Source organism: Bidens hawaiensis, unplaced genomic scaffold, assembly GCF_021521415.1.
Source record: "Bidens hawaiensis isolate Kalapana, Puna unplaced genomic scaffold, B.hawaiensis_p1.1 tig00063250_1, whole genome shotgun sequence".
NCBI lineage: Eukaryota > Viridiplantae > Streptophyta > Magnoliopsida > Asterales > Asteraceae > Bidens > Bidens hawaiensis.
The window spans coordinates 4,044-28,802 of record NW_027501309.1 but is presented as its reverse complement, the minus strand read 5'-3'; the positions used below and the strand labels follow the sequence as shown (position 1 = coordinate 28,802).

The following is a 24,759-nucleotide window of genomic DNA, read 5'->3' as shown; positions in this document are numbered from 1 at the left end:
CGACCCGTTGGAGTAACCGACAACCAATTCAGCCCCATAACTTATAAAAATGAATTTTAAATAGCCCGTACATCAAACCGAGTGTCCCCGAGCTGAATTGGTTGTTAATAACTTCAACTCTCGCGTTAAACGCACCAAACTACAATTCCAGTCAACTGAACATAACAACCAAACTACAATTAGTTGACCGACCTAACGAACACCAATGAACATGATTCTCACATATGTCATACTATACATACCTAGAAAGATTTTGGTGTAAAAACCTCAGCCAAAACAGTCCCAGAAATGCTCAATTAGACAGCCACCTGATTAAGCCTAAAACGAACCTATCGATCAATAACAAGTAAAACGTGCAGATTTTAGCATGCGAAGATGCATTTAATTACATAAGATAACCTTTGAAATAAATTATTAAATTTTTACCAGACTTTAATAAATGTCTTAGGTCTATAAAAATATTTTTATTATATTTTTCTAATGGACCTAAAAATTATAAAAATTCCTCTAACACAGCAAGGTACGTGCAGCTATTTCAGTGCGCAACAAAATGGTTTTATTTTTATAAAAATCATTACCCAGCCAAATTAAATGATTCCAATCGGGTTTGGTTCCTAACTCAGAATACTAACTTCCAGAGGTAGAACCAACCAATTTGGACTTGTCAAAAAAGGGTTATGACGTCGGGAAGACAGACCAGAATCCGTCATCCCGCATCAGCTTTGACACTCGATCTTATAAAATCATAAAAATCATTCAAATCTCGTCCAAAAATTACATATTATACCTTTCTGGAAACTAGACTCAAAGTAGAACATCATGGAAACAAGAATTGATCAAAAACAATGGATTATCATCGCGTTACAGACCCTACAATAAATGTATACGATCTGTCAGCAAACTGTTATCATCAAAACTCAACCTTAACGACCAATAAGCGCGTTAATATGATCAATTAAGGTGTAAAAGACATGGGGAATCATAAAACTTACCTTGAATTGAAGTTTTTACGGTTTAATCTTGGCGGCACACAAGGAAAATCACAAGGGGGGTACCAGGTCCGATCGCAGCTGCTAATGGGAGTTAGGGTTAGGTTATTTTTTTGTTTTATGATATAATATAAGAAGTTACATCCAAGTCCCTCCAAATTGAAGTATAAGGCATTATGGAAGAAAAGTTAAATGGTTTAATGTACCGAGATGACCTAAAGGCTTCCGAGAAACGTCGATTAAATCCCGAGAATTATACATACTTTACAAGCTTTAACTCTTGGAACCGAAATTAACAGGCGTTACAATTGATTAAATCTAAAACGATTGAGGATGGAAAAGAAATCAATTGAACCAGAATTACAAATTGGACCTGGTTATCAATGAGGATGTCGCAGAAAGTGGTATTTGGGGACCGGTGGTGAGAGACGGGTTCCGACGGTGAAGAATGGTGACGAAGATCGACAGTTAAGAAGGGGAGAGGAGTAGAGGTGAAGATGAAGATGGGTGGTGAAGGGTATACTTGTCTCTGAATGATTAAAGGGTGTTTGGGATTGTTTATTTCACCAACTTATAACTTATTAACTTTATGGAAAGGATAAGGTGTTTGGGATTGTTTTTGTTGTGAGAGAGGAAACTTAATAAATTACACTTTTGTGACTTAAGGAGGTAAAATAAGGAATCCCAAACACCCCCTAAGCAAGTTTTTAAAGCTAAATGATTAAGAGGTATGCTGATCCATTAAAAAGTTTTGTTTAAACCAACCAAACACACATAGATCTGATCGAATCAGTTTTTATCCTCTGAATGGCTCCATTCAGACTCAACCAAACACCCCCTTAGTATATCTTATCTTATCTTACTTTACTAATAAACAAAAATAATGATGATGATGTCTCATAACCACATTAAATCCTAATTTCTAATTTATATTCTCCTTAATCAATGCTATCCATGGGTCATGGGTTGAAATTAGTTTAGCAATTAGGTTATGAAATAGTCAATTTTCCATTCTAATATTCTAATCTCATTCATGCAAGCTACGATGGGTCGTGGCCAAAATTATTTTGGCAATTGGGTTATAAAATAGTTACGAAATTAAAAGTAAAATATTGATTGAAGATCAAACAAGTAGAAATATGAAAAACAAGTAAAAAATATTAAAAAAAAAATTCTATTTGTATACCTGTGGTTTGCTGCTTCCATCTATTTGTATACAAATTTGAAAGCATTAACACTTTGAATACATATTAATTCCAATTGTATCCATTTGTATACAAGTTTCAAACGGAGTTAACCAATACTGTTAAAACCTCCCCCACATGAGCGGTATTTTTGTCTATTCAAATAAAAAATAATCCAAATTTCATATCAGACCAATTCAAAATTTTAAGCCAATTACAAAAATACATTGTTTAGTTTTGTTAATATTGTTCCCAAGAAACAACACTTAAACCTTATGACCTAATTTTGATTTTTAATAATATTTGGGAAAGAGGATACATTGTATGAAAATGATAATGTCTTTATGCTACTGTTAGTGAAAGTCCATTGTGATTGCAGGTACCTAATGGTATACTATTAGTGAATAAAAAAAGACTAACATTATGCATGAAAATCTGACAATATATTCCTACAATATATGAACTGCTGCAATATATATCGCAATCTGATGCAATATATTGGTCACATTTATGTTGAAGTCAAAAAACTGAACTTAACATTTTGGTAGATGCTTGAATGGGTAATTAGATCAAAATTCAATAGTTTAACTAAAAGGTCAAATGTTGATCATGAACATGTGCACCTTAATTATACCACATTTATGTGTTTTCAAATTGTGTTTAACTTATATCAGAATCGCCTCCTTTTTATACAAATAAATTATGTTCAATTTAAATCTTGTAAACACAGTTTGACTATTGTCAAACTATTATAGAAACTCAATTACTGCTATTTTCTTTGAGTTAGCCTAATTACAACATTATATGTAGGCATGTAAACGAATCGAACGAAAACGAGCATGTTCGTAAGTGTTTATTTAACTTTTAGTGAAAATGAACACTTAATCGAAAAATTTTTTTGTGTCATTTACGTTCATTTTAAAATTGAAAATGTTCTTGTTCGTTTAAAAAAATGAACATATTCATGTTTGTTTATGTTCTTTTAAAAATGAACGGATTAAAGCATAAACGGTTTTATTGGAATAGACGAAAATATCCCTCATGTGGGGGAGGTTTTAACGGTTTGGTTAACTCCGTTTGGAACTTGTATACAAATGGATACAATTAGAATTAATATGTACTCAAAGTGTTAAAGGTTTAAAATTTGTATACAAATGGATGGAAGCAACAAACCACAGGTATACAAACAGAATTTTTTCAAATATTAAAGAATAATATTTTTCTAAGGTTGTTTTGTTTCTTCGATGCCCGGTTTTTCTCTCATGAATATTATATGTTGCATTATTCAGAGTGGGTAACTGGCAGACATGGTCTAAATTTATTTATATAGGATGACGATTTGAATACTTGTGACAAACAGATGTTGTATATAAAAATATTTTTATCAAAATTTATAAATTTGATATTCCAGTCTTCTTATTGTTTCTACAACATATTTCGTTTATTTTTTACCTTTAATTTTGTTCACTTATTTCAAATAAAAAACCTTATTTTTTACCTTTAATTCACCGGTTTCTTTTTTACACGTGTTAAAAAACTAGTTTATTTACATTGTCTCTACTTTTTATAATATTCAAAGAACCAACCGGTCTTCATAAAAGCTATTCCCATCTCCCATTTCCAATCATCTCCAAATTTCCAATTCCAATTCCAATTCCCTCCAAAATCTTCACCCCTAAAACTTAGGGTTCCATTTCCATTCCCATCAATGTCATCCTCCGCCGTCTCCATCACCGCTAACCCATCCGCCGCCCCATTACGCCGTCACACCACCGACAAAAAAACCACTTCCGATAATGACGTCATCAACGACAACACCACCACTCATCCTCCAACCAAACCCACTTCCGAAACCCCAAAATCTACCGAAACTCTTCAGACCAAAAACCAAAACCCCAACACCAAATTACGAAAACGAACTAAAGCAGCAGCCGTGACGTCATCATCTTCCAGATCTCCTTGGAAGACTGCTGCAAGTGTGCTTGTCAAGAACTTGGGCTTGCTGGTTGTAGTATTAGGTTTGATTCAGATGGTACGGAAACTAGGGTTTACCCAAATTGGTGATTTGGGTTTGAGTTTGGATTCGGGTCACGAGCGGCGGATTGCGGAAGTGGAGAAGTTGTTGACGACCACCACGAAGCTGATGCAGTTCCAGATCGATGTGGTGGATCGGAAGGTTGACGATCGGGTTTCGGGTTTGAAATTTGAATTAAGTCGGCGAATTGACGATGGACATACCGAAGCTGATAATAAATTTAGTGAATTGGACCGGAGAATTGGGAGTATTGAGAAAACGTTGAGTTCGACGGATTGGCTATCGAAAGACGAGTTCGATCGGTTTGTGGAGGAATTTAAGGGGAAAAATTGGGATTTGAAGTTGGATGAGATTCGGGCTTTGGCTAAGGAGATTGTTGAGAGGGAGATTGGGAAGCATGCGGCGGATGGGATTGGTAGGGTTGATTATGCGGTGGCGTCGGGTGGTGCGGTGGTGGTGAAGCATTCGGAGGCTTTTGGTGGTGGGAGAAGAGGCGGTGGGTGGTTTAGTGGGAATGTGAGGAGTGATGCAGTGAAGATGTTGCAACCGAGTTTTGGTCAACCGGGTGAATGTTTTCCTTTGAAAGGGGATAATGGGTTTGTTGAGATTAAGCTTAGGAGTGCGATTGTTCCGGAAGCTATTACTCTTGAACATGTTGCGGAGGTTTGTTTTTTACTTCTTACCGGTTTGTTTATTAAGGTGTTTTGTTTACATCTTGTTTTTTCATTGTGGATAGGTGTTTATTAGTTTTGTAGTTCTTACGAATCTCTTTAATGGGTTGTGTTTGTTGCATCTGTCGCTACCAACTTGTAGCGTTTTTAACTGAGATTTAGGAGAATATACGCAACCTGTTGTTGTTGGAGAAATGAAATGATTGTGTTCGTTATTAGTTCTTAAGTTGTGCGGTTTTGCAACTGGTGGAGATGCCAGCGAACCTCGTCAGTGAGTTCTAAGTCAAGACGAACCACTCGGTTTTTAAGTGGTCTGATATGAAAACGGTGTCTCTGGTAGTAGTCTGCTTGTAGGTTTGTGAGAGACAACTTTAGAGGTCGTTGAAACGAGATCATCAGTCGGACATATGTTCGACTGAAAGTGGTGTGGTCTTACATGAAACGTGAACAGGACGACTAAGGTTGCTCGATGCCAAATCCAACGTTGTTTTGCTAGGAGAGTAGTTGTGGGGGCTGAAAACTCTTTTTAAAAACAAGTAAAGAAAATGATAAGTGATTGACCTGTTGAGGAGAAGTCAGTCGTTTTTAAGTGGCGATTTTTTGTCGTTTGGTGACAATTGAGTCATCCAGAGGACTACATAATTTCAATCAGTGGTTCGATAGGTGATATTGCAGACGGACATTAGGTTCAAACACCGACGTGCCAAATCACCACATGAAAATGAGAAACTTTACCTCAGCTGGTTATTCACTAATTCTTTTCTTCTTAACTTGCTTTTGAAAGAGGCTTTCGGCCACTGTGACTACTTTCCCAATGAAACGGCGTTGGATGTGTTCATGTAGCAAGGTAACTCTTTGGAAGTCACGCTTGGTCTGGCAAATCTGTTCGACCAACCATCTTGTTCCAACTACTTTTAGTTTTGTTTCATGCAAACCTACAAATACCAGAGACAATTGTTTCATGTCATTCTATTTGGAGACTGAGTGGTTTAGCAGCTTCTTGACTTGGAACTGAGTGTCGAGGCTCACCTGCATCTCACATATGAGTTAGGCCCGACAAGTATTTTATTTTAAATTGCAGAACATACTTTTAGTTTTTCTTACTTTAAAGTTACAAGCCAGTTGTTCTTATCTTTTGTTATAACTGTATGTTTGACATATATATGTATGTATGTAATCGATAGTCTAGTTTGTTCAAATACTCGGTTTCAGCATAGTATCTAGCTAGGTCTTATTATTTAATTCTTATCGGTTTATGACAAATGAACAAGATGAAACACACCTAAAAGCACCTAACATTTGAAGGTATTTAAGAACTATTTGCATTCCGGTTCAAAGTTTTTGTGTGTTTCGGTTTAATATATTTTGTTGATATTAATTTTTCTCAGGAACTCAAACTTGTTTGATAGAAATCGACATTTTGTTTAGCCTGTGTTTTAGATTTAACTGTACAACCATACTTCGTTTTGTATGTTAGATATAAACAATGTTTGACTACTTATTATGTGTATTATTTCTAACTTTTCATAGTGATTAATGAAATACTTGTTGTGGCTTTTGCTAATTTTACTTAATCATTTGTGGTTGTACAGAGCGTGGCATTTGACCGGTCAACCGCCCCCAAAGACTGTAAGGTATGGGGATGGTCACGCAACGAGGAAGATACACAAAAGGAGCATTTGCTGACCGAGTTCACATACGACCTTGAAAAGAGCAGTTCACAAACGTTTAATGTGTTGGTAAAAACGGAAGGCGTAAAGCCAGTCGTTATTGATACAGTCAGGCTGCAATTCATGTCAAATCATGGAAGCCCTTCGCATACTTGCATATATCGGGTCAGGGTTCATGGTCATTAACCTGAAGTTTTATAAGTCGTCGGTTTGTTGTTTATGCAGTTATTTGTAACTTAAATGTAGATTGTGTAGTGGTTATGTTGACCTTGACTAGACTGGTTGTTGTATGTTGCTGCTGAGATTTCAAAATTTAGCATCTATGTGATGGTTAATGTGTTTTTTTATCTAAGTTTTACTACTCTTTATCTGGTATTTTATTGGGGTAAATTTATTATAGAATGAAGGATTGTGAAGTCAATAAGTTGAACTGTGAGTCTAAAGTTAAAATATAACTTATGTATTCTGCAATGAAGGCTAAAGTTAAAATATAACTTATGTATACTGCAACGAAGGTATAAAAAATATTATATCAAATATTTTGCGACGAGGTTATAAAAAATATTATATCAAATATTGCTTTATACTGTTAAGCATTTTTGCAGATGAAATTGGTTAAAATTTTAAAACATGACATTTGGTGAGAACTTGTATGAGAAGAATTAACAATGTATTTCGAAGTAGTAAAGAAGCAAGTTAGGAGCCATATGGAACTCTAGAACCAAGAGTTAGTTACAAAAGGATATCGTTACAACTACTCGAGTATAATACTAGCCTTATATATGAGAAATTTTGAGAGAGAAAGCGAAAACGAACGAGTTATGAAGTCCATAATTCCTCCATATTTATACTTGAAATTGAGCATCTTCGCGTGGCGCGAAGTTGAAGTAGGGTTGGCGATTCAGCCCTAGAAAAGCATTGCGCCCATCAACGTGCGCCATCATAGCGCCACATTGCGCCCGAGCCTGAGCCTGTGCGCGTGCGCGTCGGCTACTGGGTGTGATTTGGCACATAAGAATATTATCATGTAAACTTTCTTCCTTATAAAGAGCTTACAAGTTTTGTAATCTAGCGATGTAGGAAAAGATTTTGAAATCATATTTATACCATGGTAAAAGCGTTCCATTTTCTTTCCTCCATCAATGTGAGATGAAATTTTACTTCCTTTACATTCTTCATTTTTCCTTTGTTTTGTTTCTTCTCTTTTTCCTTCTTATTTCTTCACTTCTTCTTTTGATTATTTTATTCTTGTGGTTTGTTATAGATGAGCTCGGTACCGGTACCGAAAATCCCGATCTCGAAAATCGTAAATTTGTGGTACTTGTATCGGTACCGAAAGGTTCGATTCGGTACCGGTACGGTACGGCACCTGTATTTAATACCGGTATCGTACCGGTCCCAAAAACTCAAAACCTCGGTACTGGTACCGGTATCAATCGGTACCAATACCGAATTTGCTCATCTCTACTCATGAAGGCCTGTGAGTCTACTAAATCTCAATAAGTAAAGCTCAACCTCGTACATGTCTATTACATTATACCAGTTTATTTTTAAGGTCAATTTTTTAAAGAGTTTATCTAGAGTAGCTCACGAACACTTTAATAATCATTATCAAAATAATTAAAATTATTATTAGTAACAGTATTTAATACCAACGAGCTTTAACTCCAACTGACATGGGGAAGGGATTGTCAATTTGGGTTGGAGACGACAAGACCCAAGTTTGAATCTAATCTCTATCGGGTTTTACTGCAACGAGCCTTTGAGTGTAACACGGGCTTGGAATACTTAGTGTTGTTTACAATTGTGTGCTTATGAGGTCACGTCATCTTTTACTATTAAATTGTCCCTGGACTTTATTTATTGTTTAAAAAAAATTAAAAAATTAAGATTATTTATTTTAATACAAATAATAGCAACATAATTTGGTCATACTCCATATAACATCATACCCGATGGAAGCGTACACATTTTGATAGCGGCATAATTTTTTCAGAGTGAGACAACATAGTCTAAAATAATAACACTCGTATTGCATTTAACATCACACGCGTCTATGAATTAAGACAATATATTTTGGCCGGTGTGGCATGTGGCGGCGGCGCTATGGGTGAGCAGAAAGCCGAATTAACCGAACCGAAATCGAACTAAACGAAAAAACCGAACCGAAGCATTAATCGACGGTTAATTTTTTTGGGTTTTTGAAAAAAAGAATTTTCGGTTTCGGTTCGGTTTTCCAGTTTTAAAAAACCAAAAAAAAACCGAACCGATTGATGGTGATAAAGATTATGAAGATGTTGAAGACAAAGGCTAAACTTTGAAGATGAAAAAGATGACGAATGAAAATTAGGATTAAACTTTTAGTGTTTTTCTTATTAAGAACTTTGCTGAATTTGAAACTCTACGACTCTATCAACTTTTTATTCGTATGATTCCACGTAACATGTGTCTATTTTTGGTTTTTGTATTTAATATATTTGTAGTACTCAAATACACTCTTACAAGTTTAAAGTCATTATCTTCATTTTTAAAATTTTTTGCAATGTCTACATATAATTGAAAAAAACTGACTATAACTTAACCGAGGTGAAAAAAACCGAAAAACCAAAACCGAACAGTTTGTATATTAAAAAACCGAGGACTTCGGTCAAACCGAAACCAAACCGTGCTCCGCCTTACGAGTCGCTGCAGTCAAAACATATTAAAGAAGTAAATTTAAGGTGACACCCTTTAATTCCTGAAACAAACTACTACTACTACTATTATTATTATTATTATTATTATTATTATTATTCTTCACCAAACGAAAAGCGGTAGACGGAGGCAACGATGAAAGCATACGCAATATTAGGGCTTCTTCTTCTTTCCACATTCACCGGCGACGTATCGGCGTTATCAGTCACCGTGAACGACGTTGAATGCGTATACGAATACGTGCTCTACGAAGGCGATACGGTTTCCGGCAACTTCGTTGTCGTCGATCATGATATCTTCTGGAGCTCCGATCATCCCGGCATCGACTTTATTGTCAGTTTCTAGATCTATTTAGCTCAGATCTCGTGGTGTTTGCTGGTGAATTTGGGTTAATTGACCTAGTTGTTTGATTTTAGGGCTTATTTTATGTGATTATAATTGTATTGTAACCGATTTGACCTAATTTGGATTAGTTGTAACCGATTATGATTGTTTTTTCGTTGATCTGGTTTGGTAGGTGAATTTGACGGAATTTGGAGTAATTGAAACCGATTTTGTTCAATTATGATTGAATTTTCGTTGATCTGATTCAGTAGGTGGAAGTATGAGGTTTTATTTATTGTCGAATTCAAATGAATTTAGTGGATAATTATGAATTTGTTATGATTTTTTTTTCTAATTTGTGTCTGATTAGCTTTAAGTTTAGGATGTGTTCTTACTTATAATTGATTTGAGTCTCTAAATATCTGTAGTTCAGATCACGTGTTGTTTGTGTTCGAATTTGGATTGGTTGTATGAGTTTATTGACGTGATTGTTTATTTTTAGGGCTTTTGTTGGATGATTATGATTGATTTTATGTTGATCTGGTTCGGAAGGTGGAATTTGATGGATTCATTAGGTTTTGTTGTCTGGAATTTATGAATTTAAGCGAATTTAGTGAGCAAATTTCGATTAATGAAGCCGTTTTGAGTTAGTTGGATGATTTTAGGGTTTTGTTGAAAGGGTAGGTTATTGATTTGAGGTTTCATGGAATTGTTAGGTTGTTTTTGTTGTTTGGAATTTGTGAATTTAAACAAATTTAGTGAATATTATTATTGAGTTTATGTGATGTGTTTGTTTAATTTGTGTCTGATTGGTTCAATTTATATGATCTGTTTACTTTTATGCGTATTAGGTTTTTGATTTTTTAGATAATTTTACCTAATTGTTCTAAGTTTGGGGCTTTGTTGAAAGAATTGGTTGTTGTTTTGGATTATTATGATTAATTTTTTGTTGATTTGGTTCGGTAGGTGAAGTTTGATGGAATTAAGAGGTTTTGTTGTCTGGAATCTGTGAATTTAAATGAATCTAGTGAATTTTATTGAATTTATTTGATGTGTTTGTATAATTTGTGTTTGATTAGTTCAATTTCTGTTTCTTAATCTCATGCTTCATACATATTAGGTTTTTGATTTTTGAAGTTATTCTTAAACAATAGTCAGACAGACCTTTTAGATTAGTTGGAACCAATTTGACCTAATTGCTTAATTTTAGGGCTTTGTTGAAAGGATTCTTTGTTTTAGATTATTATAATTGATTTTTCATTTATCTGCTTCGGTAGGTGAAATTTCATGGAATTTGTGTCTAGAATTCGTGAATAATTATCAGTTATATGATATGTTTTAATTTCCTATTTTTAATGCATATTATTTATTTATTTATTTTTTAAGTTATCCTCAAAACAATAATCCGATAGACGTTTTGGATGTAGAGCTTTTGGATTAGTTGGAACTGATTTGACCTTATTATATATTTTTGGGCTTTGTTGAAGGGACTGATTATACTTTTAGAAAATTTGAGATGATTGAAACACGTGAAACTCATGAAATCATGAGGTTTTATTTGTCTGGAATTTGTGAAATCAACGAACTCGTTGAATAATTATCAATTTTATCTGCTGTGTTTCTCTAACTTGTGGCTGCTTAGTTCAGTTTCAATAACTAGAAGTTAGATCTGTTATAATCTATTCTTAATTTCATAAGTTCATAATATTATGCATACTAGGTTTTTGATTTTTGAAGCTATCCCAAACAATAATTAGACAGACCTTTTGGATCTAATATTATCCCCTCAATAACCATCTGAGTATGTATATGTTGTGTGAATGTTTTTAAGCTTGAAGTTGTAGGGAAAAAGATGATCATGCTGGTTTTATGTTTTTGGATTGTTAATTGATATGATGGTGCTTGTATTTACCTTCTAATTGAAATAACCATAGTGATGATTCTTGTTTGACACAATTTAGTTTACACTTTGTATGCATTGAGTTTTGCAATTGTTTCAGGTGTCTTCTCCTGGAGGGAATGTAGTACAAACAATGAAAGGAACATCGGGTGAAAAGTTTGAGTTTAAGGCCCCACGAAGCGGGATGTACCAGTTTTGTTTTCATAATCCTTACTCGACTCCTGAGACTGTCTCTTTCTACATACATGTTGGTCATATTCCCAATGAGCATGACCTTGCAAAAGATGGTATGTCGAGTCTTTCTCTTTCTGAGTACAACTTGCTTAATATTGAAACCAGATCACAACTGGACCGAGACCTCAAAATACAAACTAGGGGAATTGAAACTGGTTCAGTTCCATACAAAACCGTGAAGTGGAAGTGAAAGAGTTTCTTAACCCAAAATGACGTTTTCTAATTTTGAAAAATAATTATTTTTTATGACTGATCTAGTTATAAACCTTACCAAACTGAACTAGAACCGTTTTTAGAAAAATATTAGAATTGGAAACCAAAACCAAAAACCAGTTTCTAAAAGCTACATAATCCATAAAAGCAGAATAGAACTGGTTCCTGTTTGTTTTTTTGATTGTCTGTTTGGACTGTTTTTGCACACCCTTATTCTCAGAGGTGGCAATTTCCGACACAACACGAAAATAATCAGTTACCAAACTGAACTAGAACCGTTTTTAGAAAAATATTAGAATTGAAAACCAAAACCAAAACCAAAAACCAGTTTCTAAAAGCTACATAATCACATAAAAGCAGAATAGAACTGGTTCCTGTTTGTTTTTTTGATTGTCTGTTTGGACTGTTTTTGCACACCCTTATTCTCAGAGGTGGCAATTTCCGACACAACACGAAAATAATCAGGTTTTGGGTTGGCGTATCTAACCCATTTAAAAAGACGAGTTGTGTATGAATTGAGCTGTTTATTTAAACAGGTCTGCTCGAGTTGACCTGCTTATTAAGCATGTCGTGTTTGGGTTGACCTGCTTAACATGTTTAGTCAAACAGGTCGACCCATTAACCATTTATGACCCGTTTAACCCATATGTATACAACCCACCAACTCGATTATTTGGTTACCTGCACTTTAGTGGACTTCAATCTGTCGCTTTCTTTAACACGGATCAATCAACTGTGGTGTGCAAAACAATGAAAGTTTATTAGGCAAAATTAAAACGAGACTTTAAACAAACATCTGGTGTGCAAACATATAATACTAATTAAATAATTGGATTGCATCAGTGAGTTTCTTTGATTAATTCCACAAAATGCACGCAAACAAAAAAAAAATTGATATATTGGTTATTACAAGACGGTGGGTTTGGACATGCCAAGCCAAAACGATTGAAACCCCTACTATCTAATCGAGCTATCATTTGTCATTGTTTTGTAAAGCTGCAAGTTTCTGTATTTAGTCAACTTTATTCATGTGTTTGTAATTCTATTTTGCATAAAATGCTTTTTTGTTTAAGAGTCTTTTTTGTTTTCTTTCAGAGCATTTGGACCCGGTCAATGTGAAAATCGCTGAATTGAGGGAGGCATTGGAATCCGTTACTGCTGAACAAAAATACTTGAAAGCACGTGATGCTCGACATCGCCATAGTAAGCTTCTTTTAACTCATCATATTAGTCTAACTGATTTCATTTACATATCATATTTAGGTTGACCTGTTAACTCATTTAACAAACGGATCGTGTTCATGTTGTACCACAGCTATCAAATGCACTAGGCACACTCAAGCTGCGTAGGCCTTGCCTAGGGTCTAGGTGCAAGGCGCCAAAAAAGTGAGGGCCTGAGAAAAAAAGAGTGCACTTAATTAAAAAAATTAGAAGATTCTTCAAATACAGTAAACAAAAGCTATTATATAACATTTAATATCATCTAATTAGTACAAAAAGTTCTAAGATAGTTAAGGTTCAAATGTAATTCTAAAAATTGAGTAACAAAACAACGTAATTCCTTTGACCCCTCCTGGATTTACGTTTCAATAACGCTCCTTGCGTTTCTTTTGCTCGGCATTTATCTTCTCATGTTTCTGTCGTAGACAATGCCGAAGCGCTCACCTAGGAACTAGAAGCGCATTTATTGAGCCTCGCCTGAAAAATGGGCCTAGGCGCAAGAAGCGAGGGCTTTTAATAACTATGTGTTGTGCTAAAATTAAACAACTCGCCCATCAAACCCATTTAAATTATTTAAAACTATATAATTTATAAGATCAACCCATTTACATCTTTGCAATTTGAGTAAGTTTGATTAATGTTGGTTGTTTGTGCAGCAAACGAGAGCACACATAAACGGGTGATCTTTTACACAATTGGGGAATACATTTTGCTGGCGGTTGCAAGCGGGCTGCAAGTGGTTTACATACGCAGACTGTTTAGCAAGTCAGTTGCATACAACCGGGTCTGAGGTAACACCAACTCTCGCCCCGTATCGTTCTCATAAAGTAGAACTCGGGAAAAATGTTCTAACAGTTTATGTTGGTTCATTGTGATGTCACTTAGAGCTTTTTACTGTTGCAACTTATTTAAAGATTTGAGTTACTAGCTGTATTTCACGTTATAAGTTATTTAAAGAAAGGTTTAATGGACGATTGTGGGTCAACCCGACTTGTTTTGATAAGTTATAGAAAAAATGATATGTTTAACCCATTAACCAACTTTCTGATCTGGCCACATGTGATGAAGGATGCTCATCATTCATGGTTCAGTGATAACTATTAAAGGAAACTTCTGTGTGCGTGTGCGCTCTTTTTTTATTTTTTATTTTATTTTAATACAGATGATGGTAAAGATTTGTAGAGTTTTATGACGTATATTCTTTTAGTCACACAGAACAGAGTAGCAATAAGTTGGCTCGAATTTTAAACCTGGCTCGGCTCATATTATAAACTAAGCTGAAAACCTGAGCTTAGCTTGATGTTATAAAAGTGGCTTAAGCTTGGTTTTGACTCGGTTTGGTTGATAGACCTTAGAAGAAATGAATTGTCTTGACTTAAATTGAACCAAATAATGGAGAGTTTGCTCGAAAGATTGATTGTTCAAACGAGCTGCTTTAAGATGAAGCCAATTCTGAGCGATCTTTTTTCAAAGTTTTTTTTTATTTTTTTTTAAAGCCGCGAGCTGGCTATTTGGACGGTCCTATCAGTGAACATCTAAACCAAATCAAATTGATGATAATTTTAGCAAACAAATCATTTGGATCTTATGCCAGCTATATTATTGAATCAGCATGCAAACTTGTGTACAACTTGTTGGATCGAGTTCATAAATTAAACTAGTACGGTAGTACACTAGTTAATTCATTGATCAGTGTTTTGAACTGCAGCAGTAGAAGAACAATAATCAGTTAAAAATGTTAGATCGAACGTAATAAAGCTCATGAACACAAACTTTAGTTGATCTCAGAATATTGTTACACCTAAGGTTATGATTTATAATTGCAATTTCTAAAGATGATTCCTAAAATTACAACATTATGAAAAAGCAAAATATAATAGGGTCAAGCTTCATCAAATCTTTACTTACAATCTCAATGATATTGTCTCTCTCCAATGACAACATACTCACAGCAAATTGCTCTTCTTTGTTAACACGAGTAGTAAGGCAGGCTTTTATGAAAGATTAAGGACTTGTTAATCTAAACCTTTTATCGACACTAATTTACTTTCGAGAAAATAGAAAAAAGTCTGTAATAGTAGTTTTTAACCTCGTGAGCAATTTCAACTTGCCACCAACACTTAGATTTTGTAACCTTACTATAGTTCATCATTTCTAAATATGAACTCTGTAAATTCATACATTGTTTTCTTGACTATAGTGTCGCCAACCTTATCTTGGCTATTGGTTACTTTATTAGAATTTAAGTACTATATCATTGAGATTCTTTATTATGCTCATACTCCTTTCAAGACACTCAAATTCTTCTCTTGCTAGAGCATCTTTAGTATTTAGGCAATCAATATATATATTTAGGGTGTGTTTGAGATTCCTTATTTAAGGTAAAAAGGTGTTTTTGTGATAAGTTGAAAAGGTCTTATGGCTTTTTAATAAAGAGTTTTCAAAAAAGTGTTTGGATTAACATAAGACAATAAGTTGTTTTTTAAAAAGTGTTTGGTTTAACTTATTGGTGTAAAATGACCAAAAAGGACATTTTGTATAAGTAAATAAGTTGTTTTTAAAAAGTGTTTGGGATTGTTTATTTATACCATTTTATACTTTTTCTCATCTCTAGCATATTGAAAAAGAAATTACAAAATATACATCGTAAAATTCGTTTACAAATATTATAATTTCTTAATTAGACCATAATAATATTATATTCAAAATGTTAAAAACACACCAAAATGCCCAATAATAACAAAATAATGTCATACTACATTTCTCTCCGCGATTCCATTATTTCTTGCGCAATAACATCTCTTATCGCGGCCATAAGCATAACATCATTACCCGTACGATTTGTAGCCGAAACTTCTTCATGATCTTCATCAATAGGGCCATCTTCTGTGGGATTTTAAGTTCTTGTTAGGCCGTTTCAAATGCTTCATCATACTTACCGGCCTTTCTAATAAAGTTATGGATAGCCATCGATGCTAACGCAATTTTCACTTGGTGTTCGCATGTGTAATTAACATGCATATCTCTCAATAACGCCCACCTAGCTTTCCACACTCCAAAAGTCCGTTCAATGATATTTCGCAATGATGAGTGGTAATAGTTAAATGTTTCTTTTGATCCGCGAAGAGCACGCATAACACTAGTATGTCCACGTTGAAAATCCGGTATATGATAGCGAATGTTCACACCTTTGTATGGAGCAAGATACCCTTTAGTATTTGGGTATCCGACATCAACAACACAATATTTATCTATAAATAAAAAAAATAAGTTGAGAGTCGTTTCAAACAAATATTAAAAACATAAATATAGCATTACTAAAATTACTAACCACCAGCTGGATGTGGAAACTTAAGGTCCGGTCTCAGTAAGGCTTCATTGAAGATTCTCGTGTCATGTGCGGTCCCCTCCCATCCGGCCCACACAAATGTAAAGCACATGTTAAAATCACAAGCTACCATTATATTTTGCGTGGCATATCCCTTTCGACCAATGTACTTCGGTTGGTCGTCCAATCGAACTAATGCCCTTACATGTGTCCCGTCAATAGCGCCAATACAATCCTACAAATACAAAAGATATCATAACTAAAGCATTTGTTAAAGTAACCGGAACATTGTAAACCTTGAACATTTGATAATACCTTGAACAGTGGATAATATTGAGGATTGTTTAATATATGTGCGGGTACATCATGATTATAGCTTGCGGCTAGCTTGATTATTTTAGCACTCATCTTAAGTACGAATGCTAAAACTTTATAGAAATGTCTATGAATGGCTTCCCCGAAATTATTAAAAGATTCTTGGACAAACCTATTCGTACAACCATGAGCCAAAGTCATCAAGAAGATTCCGACCGACTCCTCAATAGAAATATTGCGGGTTTGTGTCGGTCCGTATCTAGTAACAAGATCTACACATAGCTGTCTAAAAACTGGTATGTCTAGTCTAAATATTTTATAACACCTCCTAGGATAGCATTTAGTATTTCATTAATAAACATGTGTCCTGTGCGGCTAATGTATGACATGGCATTCGTTCCTTACGTAAGTCACGAGCTAATATTATCCCTTTGACAACTAATGCACATAACCTTTTGAGTTCCATATCCTCATCCACCCAATATTCTTCACCATCATCATGCACATGAGAGTTGTCTCTATTCATCCTATATAAATATAAAAGATGCAAAACAAGCACGCATCGATAATGTGAGTACCGGGTCTATTCCATTTTCTAAGTTCAAGCAAGCATGCATCGATAAACTCCTTGAACGTTTCATTACCCCACAAGACTTTTTTTTTCGTAGTCTTGAGCATTGTAACATTAGTTATTTTTCAAACCCGAAACCCGACCCATTTCGAATTTTCGGTTTTGTTTATAAAGAATATATATAAATATATAATTATTATATTCTCAAGTTTCGTTTCAATGTATCCTTGTCCATCGTTTATCGTTTGTAAAATGTTCTCAAAGATTTAAGTTATAGTTCATTCATTTCTATTCATTTTGTTCAATGAACGTAACTCCGGTGTTTAAAGTTAAGGCTTTAATGATTTGAACAAATTACAAACTAACCGAGAATAGTATATCAAATATCCAAGTTCATAAATTATTACTTTGGTTTTAACACATCTTAAGGTTCGGGATCCAATTTGTAAATAATATTTTAATTATTGGTCTTAAAAAAATTTCTAAAGATCAAGGGTCTAATTTGCATTTTATATCTAAACTTTGTTTAATATAACTTGAAAGTTCGAGGTCCAAGTTGCAATTATATTTTGACAAAGATATATTGATAGATGAGGGACTAATTTTGCCAATATCACTTTCAAACCCAGCCCTCACTTCGCTTTGCCGGTGGCGCAAAAGACTCCGGCGATCACATGATTTGACCAAATAAAATCTCTTAGTCCGTAACGAATCAACACATATAACGTATAATAACCACTTCAAACGTGTGTTTAAATTCCGTAAATTCCTATCTATGATCGGAATCTGTTTAAAACAAAATTACCAACAATTAATCGCCATGCGTTTCAATTAGTATTATAAATAATAGCCTCTAAACCTCCTGTTAAACTTGTCTCAATCATCAAACTTCACTAATAACTCTGTAATCCATAATTAATCATCCAAGATTGCCATAGTTCTCCGTCAAAACACAATGATAACAAGTAAGTGTTATCATTTTTTTTCAATTAACTAAACCCCTGATCTAATTTAAACTAACATGAAACCAAATTGCAGATAGTAATTCTAGGGTTTTGCTTGAAGAAGATGATCCAGTACATTAATATATGTATTTCTTGTTCTGATCTTTTAACAACAAATAAATTAATGCAGTTGGTTAGTACATATGGGTGTAAGAAGATAGACCCGGGCCATTCTAATTCTATTTTTTTAAAGACCATTTATATTAATTATTATAAACCATATATATGTTTATAAATCATTTTAAATCAAATAAAATTATTTTTTATCACTTAAATCAATTATAAATTTATACCTATCATTTTCATTTAAAAACAAACTTTCAAAACCCGTCAAGTTCGTTTTAAACTCGTTTAACATTTATATATTTATCGTTCGTTAAACTTTATAATTCATTAACACCTTCATTTTCAAAGTAAAATATACCGTTAACACCAAAATTCCGTAAACATTCAAATATTCAAACTTAGTATTAAATTATTAATAGATCGTTAACCCGCTAATATAAATTCGTTCACTTTTAGTCGTTAAGCTTTAAATAATTTGTTTTAATTCGTAAAACCGTTAAAGATAGCATTTTAATTCGTTAGTTTTTAATTCTTTAACCTTACTTCGTTAACTTTATAACACATTAAATTGATGATTTCAAAGATAAAATTTCTGACAAAATCTGTGCCTCAATTTTCCCATATTAATATTGGATTATTAAAGTCATAATATTAAAATAATATAGCTCGTTATAAATTCCTCTAAAGTTAAATATAATATTATAATGCCATAAAATGCTATGAAAATAGTGCAATATCCCGTTAACCAATATTTACAACTTTTTCTATCCCGTTAGTTAGATTTTCGTTTTTTTTATTATAGTTCTTGAAGTTTGTTGCTTTGGTTTTGTTAATATGCTTTCGGTTTTATTTCAATTAAATCTTCAATTTCAAGGTGAGTTTCTCACACCCCTTTTTACTCTTTTATTAGTTTTGGGGATGGCATATGTATTCTACAAACTTCAAGTATTTACAATTTCGCTTACAAACTACAATTCATTACATGGACTTGTGTGCTTACTTGTTTACTTGTGTTGATTTCAATTTCAAGTGGTTGCCTCAATAAGTATGATTATACGTCCCCCTTTGCACTCAGGACTATTGTTTCGAGTGGAAAAGGGACCTCATTATCCGAGTACATTGGCTGTCCCCAATTGGAAAGAACATTCGTTTATTCTTTACACTGAGGACCATTGATTCTAGTGTAAAGAACCTATTTGCGCTTTTCACAAGTTTACACTGAGGACCATTGATTTTTACGTATTATATCAAACCGTGTGAACTCACCAACTATTCATATAGTTGACATTATTTTATACATAAGCTACAGGTACCGTTAGTAGAAGATGACACACGGAGAAGATACTAGACTTAGGTTATTTAAACCAATGGACAAACTGCTTTGTTGTATTTATTTTTCTTGTATTCTTGTTTAAACTCGTGTATTTCAAGTATTAAAGAATTAATGATAAAATTGTCACTTAATAGTGTCACATGTGTGTTGAACAATATGTACGTCACACTCGGGCGTTTCCGCTTAAGTCGGGGTGTTACAAGCATACTATATCTATGATTCATAAACAAACAAATCCAATATACCAAGGTGAACACACATTAGTGAATATAAGACAACAACTAGAGATGAAACAAAGAATGAGCAAACAACTAAACATGTGTGATCTAATTCATTAAAATATCAAGTTTTAACTGAAGTATAGCAAATAGATCATGGACAACTAAGCTTTTTTACATATGAACATGTGTCACACATATAAGATTATTTGCAACAAAGCATAATATACATCTAATAACTCACCATAAACATAATATAAATCTAATAAGACTAGTAACTAAAGCATCAAACTTCATTAAACTCCGTAAACATAAACCCCACAGCTACTTAAGTTAAATCCAAGACTACTAAAATCACCAAAACACTAAACATGTTTCAACCAAATAACTCACAAACGGAGTTAAACACCAATTGCATGAGAATCAATGGACTTAAAAGAATTGTATAAAACTGGCGACCTATGTTTTTCGAATTGGACACCACCATGTGTTTTTTTATAGAAGGAGATGAGGAAGGTTCATATTAATAAGGAGATTATAGGAACGAATTCAATGTTAGCAGGGGTAGTTGAGAGTGGCGGATACTCGAATTCAATGTTAATCGATGCAGGCGGAATATTACAGAGAGCTGATCAAAGTTAATTGATGAGTAGGGGAGCGAATTCAATGTTAATCAATGAGTTGGGTGGAGAAAGATACTCAAATTCAATGTTAATCGATGATTAGGGGAGCGAATTCAATGATCAAAGTAGGGTTTATGGTTGAAGAGAGCTAGGTGTTATAGAGAAGGAGCTGGGTGGAATAATGATGATCGATGGCATACTGGCAGGGGGTTGGCGGAGTGAAATAAATAATAGAAGGAGCTGGGTGTTAAGGGAGATGGGTGGAATGGAAGGGTAGAATGGGTATTGTAAACCTATAATGAGATAAGTTACCATATCCCAACTTATTAAAAACCCAGTTTTTAGTCTTATCAATAAGGAGAAAGTTAAAAGGACTTATTGGCTCCCAAACATTATATAAACATAAAAATGACTTATTCATCCTTCATAAGTCAGTAAGGAGAGGAAAATAAGGAATCCCAAACACACCCTTATAACTAGGTTTTATCCCTCTGTATTACGGGGGCTGCTTTACATTGTTTGTTTCTAATATATATATATATATATTGGATTTTAATTTTATTTATTGTAAGGGAGTTAATAATATTCTTAGGGTTTGATGATGAAAGGTTTTCACAAATAAATGAGATGTTATAACCCATTTAAAAGCTATATCGGTTTGTTGAGACCCACGACCCGCTTATTTTTTTACTATAAAACTGTTTCTTAATTATAAATAATATCTTTTTTAAATCTGATATTAACTTTTTATATATCCCTATTTTATAATATTTTCATATCAAATATTTGATAAGATTAATTTTTAATTTAATGAGATGTTATAACCCGTTTAAGGGCTATCTAGGTTTGATGAGACCCATACCCGTGAATTCGGGTCAAATGCATGAGAAGTCTCCATTTATAAATAAAGCAATCTGGTGGCTTGAGAGGAGGTGGGAAGCAACCAAAGAGCTTTTAAATGTTTCATTTATATATATTTAAGATAGGAGTATTGGCTTCATATAATCCCAAGTTTCAACTATGTCCAATTGGCAAATATAAGTCTCAGATATTGAAATGATAAAAAATCATCCTAAGTAGGTGCAAAGTTAACGGAAACTTAACCAGACGTTTGTTTTTGATGACGTGGCCGCTGAGTTGTCTTTTATGCTTCTACCATACCATACTGCATTTTCTTACCATATTCATAATTGTCATTACATTAATTAACAATCCCATGCTTCTACCTAAAACCCTTTTCTTCACAATCTCCATTATCTGATTCATCCCCTCACGCCCTAATTTCAAACTCATCAGCCTCGCCACCAGCTCGGCTTTCTCCCCCTTCTTCAAAACCCTACCCACTGGTTTCCTTACCAAATTCTGCTTCTTCACTTGTCTTACACCCTTCTGATTACTCGATTCCCACATGTTTTCAAACAGTAACAGAAGTCGCTCAGCCATAAGGTAAACATTTGACCCCTTTCCATTGTACACCATCGCGTTTTGAAACATTAGTCGCACGTCCGATGCGAACGATACCGGAGAATTATACTTGTTTTTTTGTAGTTTCGACTTGATCTTACCGAGACCCATCGGTTTTTTAATAATGTTATGATAATCGAAAAGCTTTAAACCAACCGCGTACACAAAACCCAACAGTGCTTGTGGAATTTACTGAGTGAGTATTTGACTGCATTCTCCCATCATCATCTTCCTTTTCTGCGCTTGTGTCATTCGAGCACACTACGTGTTTGCATCTCTCACCGAATGTCACACCCCAACCTAAGGCATAAATGCCGAGGCGTGAGGCGATTGTTCACAGCTCGAAGATATTATCATAAATAAAAGTGTGACAATATCTATTAAATTAATTATTTCATATAAAGTGCAAATACATTCATAACACAAACAAGTAATTTAAAACAAATATTCCAATCAACATTTAAATAAGATAGTCTTCATTAAGTTTGCTATGGTCTTTTCTATATGTCTTTCACGTCAAGCTTCAAGTTACATGATAACCTGCATATGCGTAAAAAATGGAATAGAGTTTGTCAACAACACATGTTGAGTGAGATGATTACCAATTTCATGAAAATAATAGTATATATATAATAGGTGATAAATGTTAAATGCGCAGACAAACATATGTGAGTAATAGTCAATCAAACCATAGACATGCGACTGTGCCATTTAACCGTTGCCTTGCGAAATGGGCATTGGCTAAAATGACTGACTGAGATTGTCGGTTTACCATTGCCAAGAGAATCGGGCTTAGGTTACTAAGACAGCGTATGATCATGCTGACATGCTAGACTTCAAATAGACCTCTCCGAAACATGATAGAACGTAACACATAAGCAAATAGCATTTAATTAATATACACACAATAATTATGTTTGCGAGTTTGTGTACACATATATGAAAGAAAATATGAATAGGTACGCATATGTCCCCAAAACATTTAAAAATAGTAAAATAAAGGGGAATGATCAAACTCACCTTAAATCGAAGGCAAGTGAATAATAATAATAATGATAAATGAGTTAAGAATTAAATGGATCGTCTTCTAATGCGTCAAATGAAATAACCAACTAAACCTGAAACTTTGAGATAAGAAAATATGTGTAAAAACGAACTTGTTTCCCCTGGAATCGTTTCAAACGGATGTCTAGAACTCCAGTTATGCTAGATTAAGTGTTTAAGCGAGCTGATACTGACCAAAATTCGAACAGCGAGTCGAAAGTTAGGTTTTGGTCAGTAGCCTTGAATCTCATTATGAAAATAAAAGTCTTCTAGACCAAAAGTCGGTTCCGAACAGAAGCATGAGAAATTGGCTAGTCAAAGATGTTGACTATTATGCCCTTAAACAGGTTTGAGTCCAATTAAACACCGAGACTCCCTCAATCAGCAACATTGATTGAGGGCTTTTGTTCTACAGATAAAAATCTACAATATTGAAGAAGACAATTTACCCGAACGATGAATGGAACAAGAGATAATCGAGGTTAAAGAGTCTTGAAGCTTGAAAATCAACGAAGGCTTGGAGAACTTGAAGAAATTGAAGAAACCGACAATGGGGAAAGAAGAATTTCATGGGATATAGATATGGGGGCTGGTATTGAAGTAACAATTTAGGGTTTTATGATATGCCTTGTTTAAATATTAAGGGTTAAGACTTGTTTATTAGGAAATAACTATTTTAGGAAACCGAATAATCAATTAATGACAGAATCGGGTATAATAACATTGAGATTTCGACTTGGACAACAAGAACATGTCTTGGAATCTGTAATAGCATTTCTTGGAGTTTAAGTTTCGTTAATTTAATAGAAAATAGGAAAGATTTGGCAAATTAGTCCCTGTAGTTCCCGAAAATCCGATTTTTAGACTTTTTAAGCGATTTTAAAGACTGTTAAGGGTTATTTAGCATAAATGAAAGTTAAATAATTATAAAATAAGTTAAAACAAGTTTAATATCAACAAATACAAGTTTTAAATAGTTCGAAAGATCCAAATTACATTCTCGATCGGTTTAAACAAATACGAAAAACCCGAGATGTTACACCGAAGGTACCAGATTCGTACTATTCTGGCCAGCAGCAGTCTTTTCATCTGCTTTCCAGAAAGTCCAACCTTTGTCGATTACACATCATTTTTGGTGCTGGTAACTGTGACAGCGGTGGGTGATGCGTCAATTTCGGCGTCGAAGTTGAAAACGGCCGCTGCCGTACATGTTCAAGGTCGGAGATTAGGCGGTTTTTGAGGCCTTTAAGTTCGGTTCTAGTGTATGAGCCGAGACGAATTGTGATGTATCTGAAGCCGGAGTTTTCCTGTACGGAATTGACCGGATAACGGATAACTGTCATGTCATTATCCAACTAATTTAACTTAAAAGTTTTTTTTTGTAATTATGACAACTCATCATTCTCGTCAGCTGGTTAAGAGACAACTCAATGGCCACGTCACCAAAACAAACGTCTATTTAAGTTTACGTGAACTTTGCACCCACATGCGTAGATGGGGTTATTTTTTTATCATTTCAATAGCTGGGACTTATATTTGTCAAGCGGGCATAGTTGGTGAAGCTAATTTGCCTTTATAATAAGCGTAGGGGTGTTTGGGATATCTTATTTTAGCCCCTTTTATGACTTTTCCAACTTCTCCCCTCACAGCATAAACAA

The 24,759-nt window shown here is 34.2% G+C and overlaps 2 protein-coding genes across 2 annotated transcripts; both read left to right on the top strand.

The window, feature by feature from the left end:
* The first annotated feature begins 3,881 nt into the window (after window positions 1-3,881).
* Window positions 3,882-7,009, top strand: LOC143603873 (SUN domain-containing protein 1-like). The gene is made up of 2 exons (XM_077080543.1): window positions 3,882-4,871; window positions 6,472-7,009. The coding sequence occupies exons 1-2, from the start codon at window positions 3,882-3,884 to the stop codon at window positions 6,733-6,735; spliced, it is 1,254 nt and encodes a 417-aa protein (XP_076936658.1). The 3' UTR covers window positions 6,736-7,009.
* Window positions 7,010-9,359: 2,350 nt separating this feature from the next.
* LOC143603872 (transmembrane emp24 domain-containing protein p24beta3) lies at window positions 9,360-13,993 on the top strand. Its single transcript, XM_077080542.1, has 4 exons — window positions 9,360-9,576; window positions 11,568-11,754; window positions 13,010-13,117; window positions 13,792-13,993. Exons 1-4 carry the CDS (start codon window positions 9,379-9,381, stop codon window positions 13,923-13,925), a joined length of 627 nt encoding a protein of 208 aa, XP_076936657.1. The 5' UTR covers window positions 9,360-9,378; the 3' UTR covers window positions 13,926-13,993.
* Window positions 13,994-24,759: the final 10,766 nt, after the last annotated feature.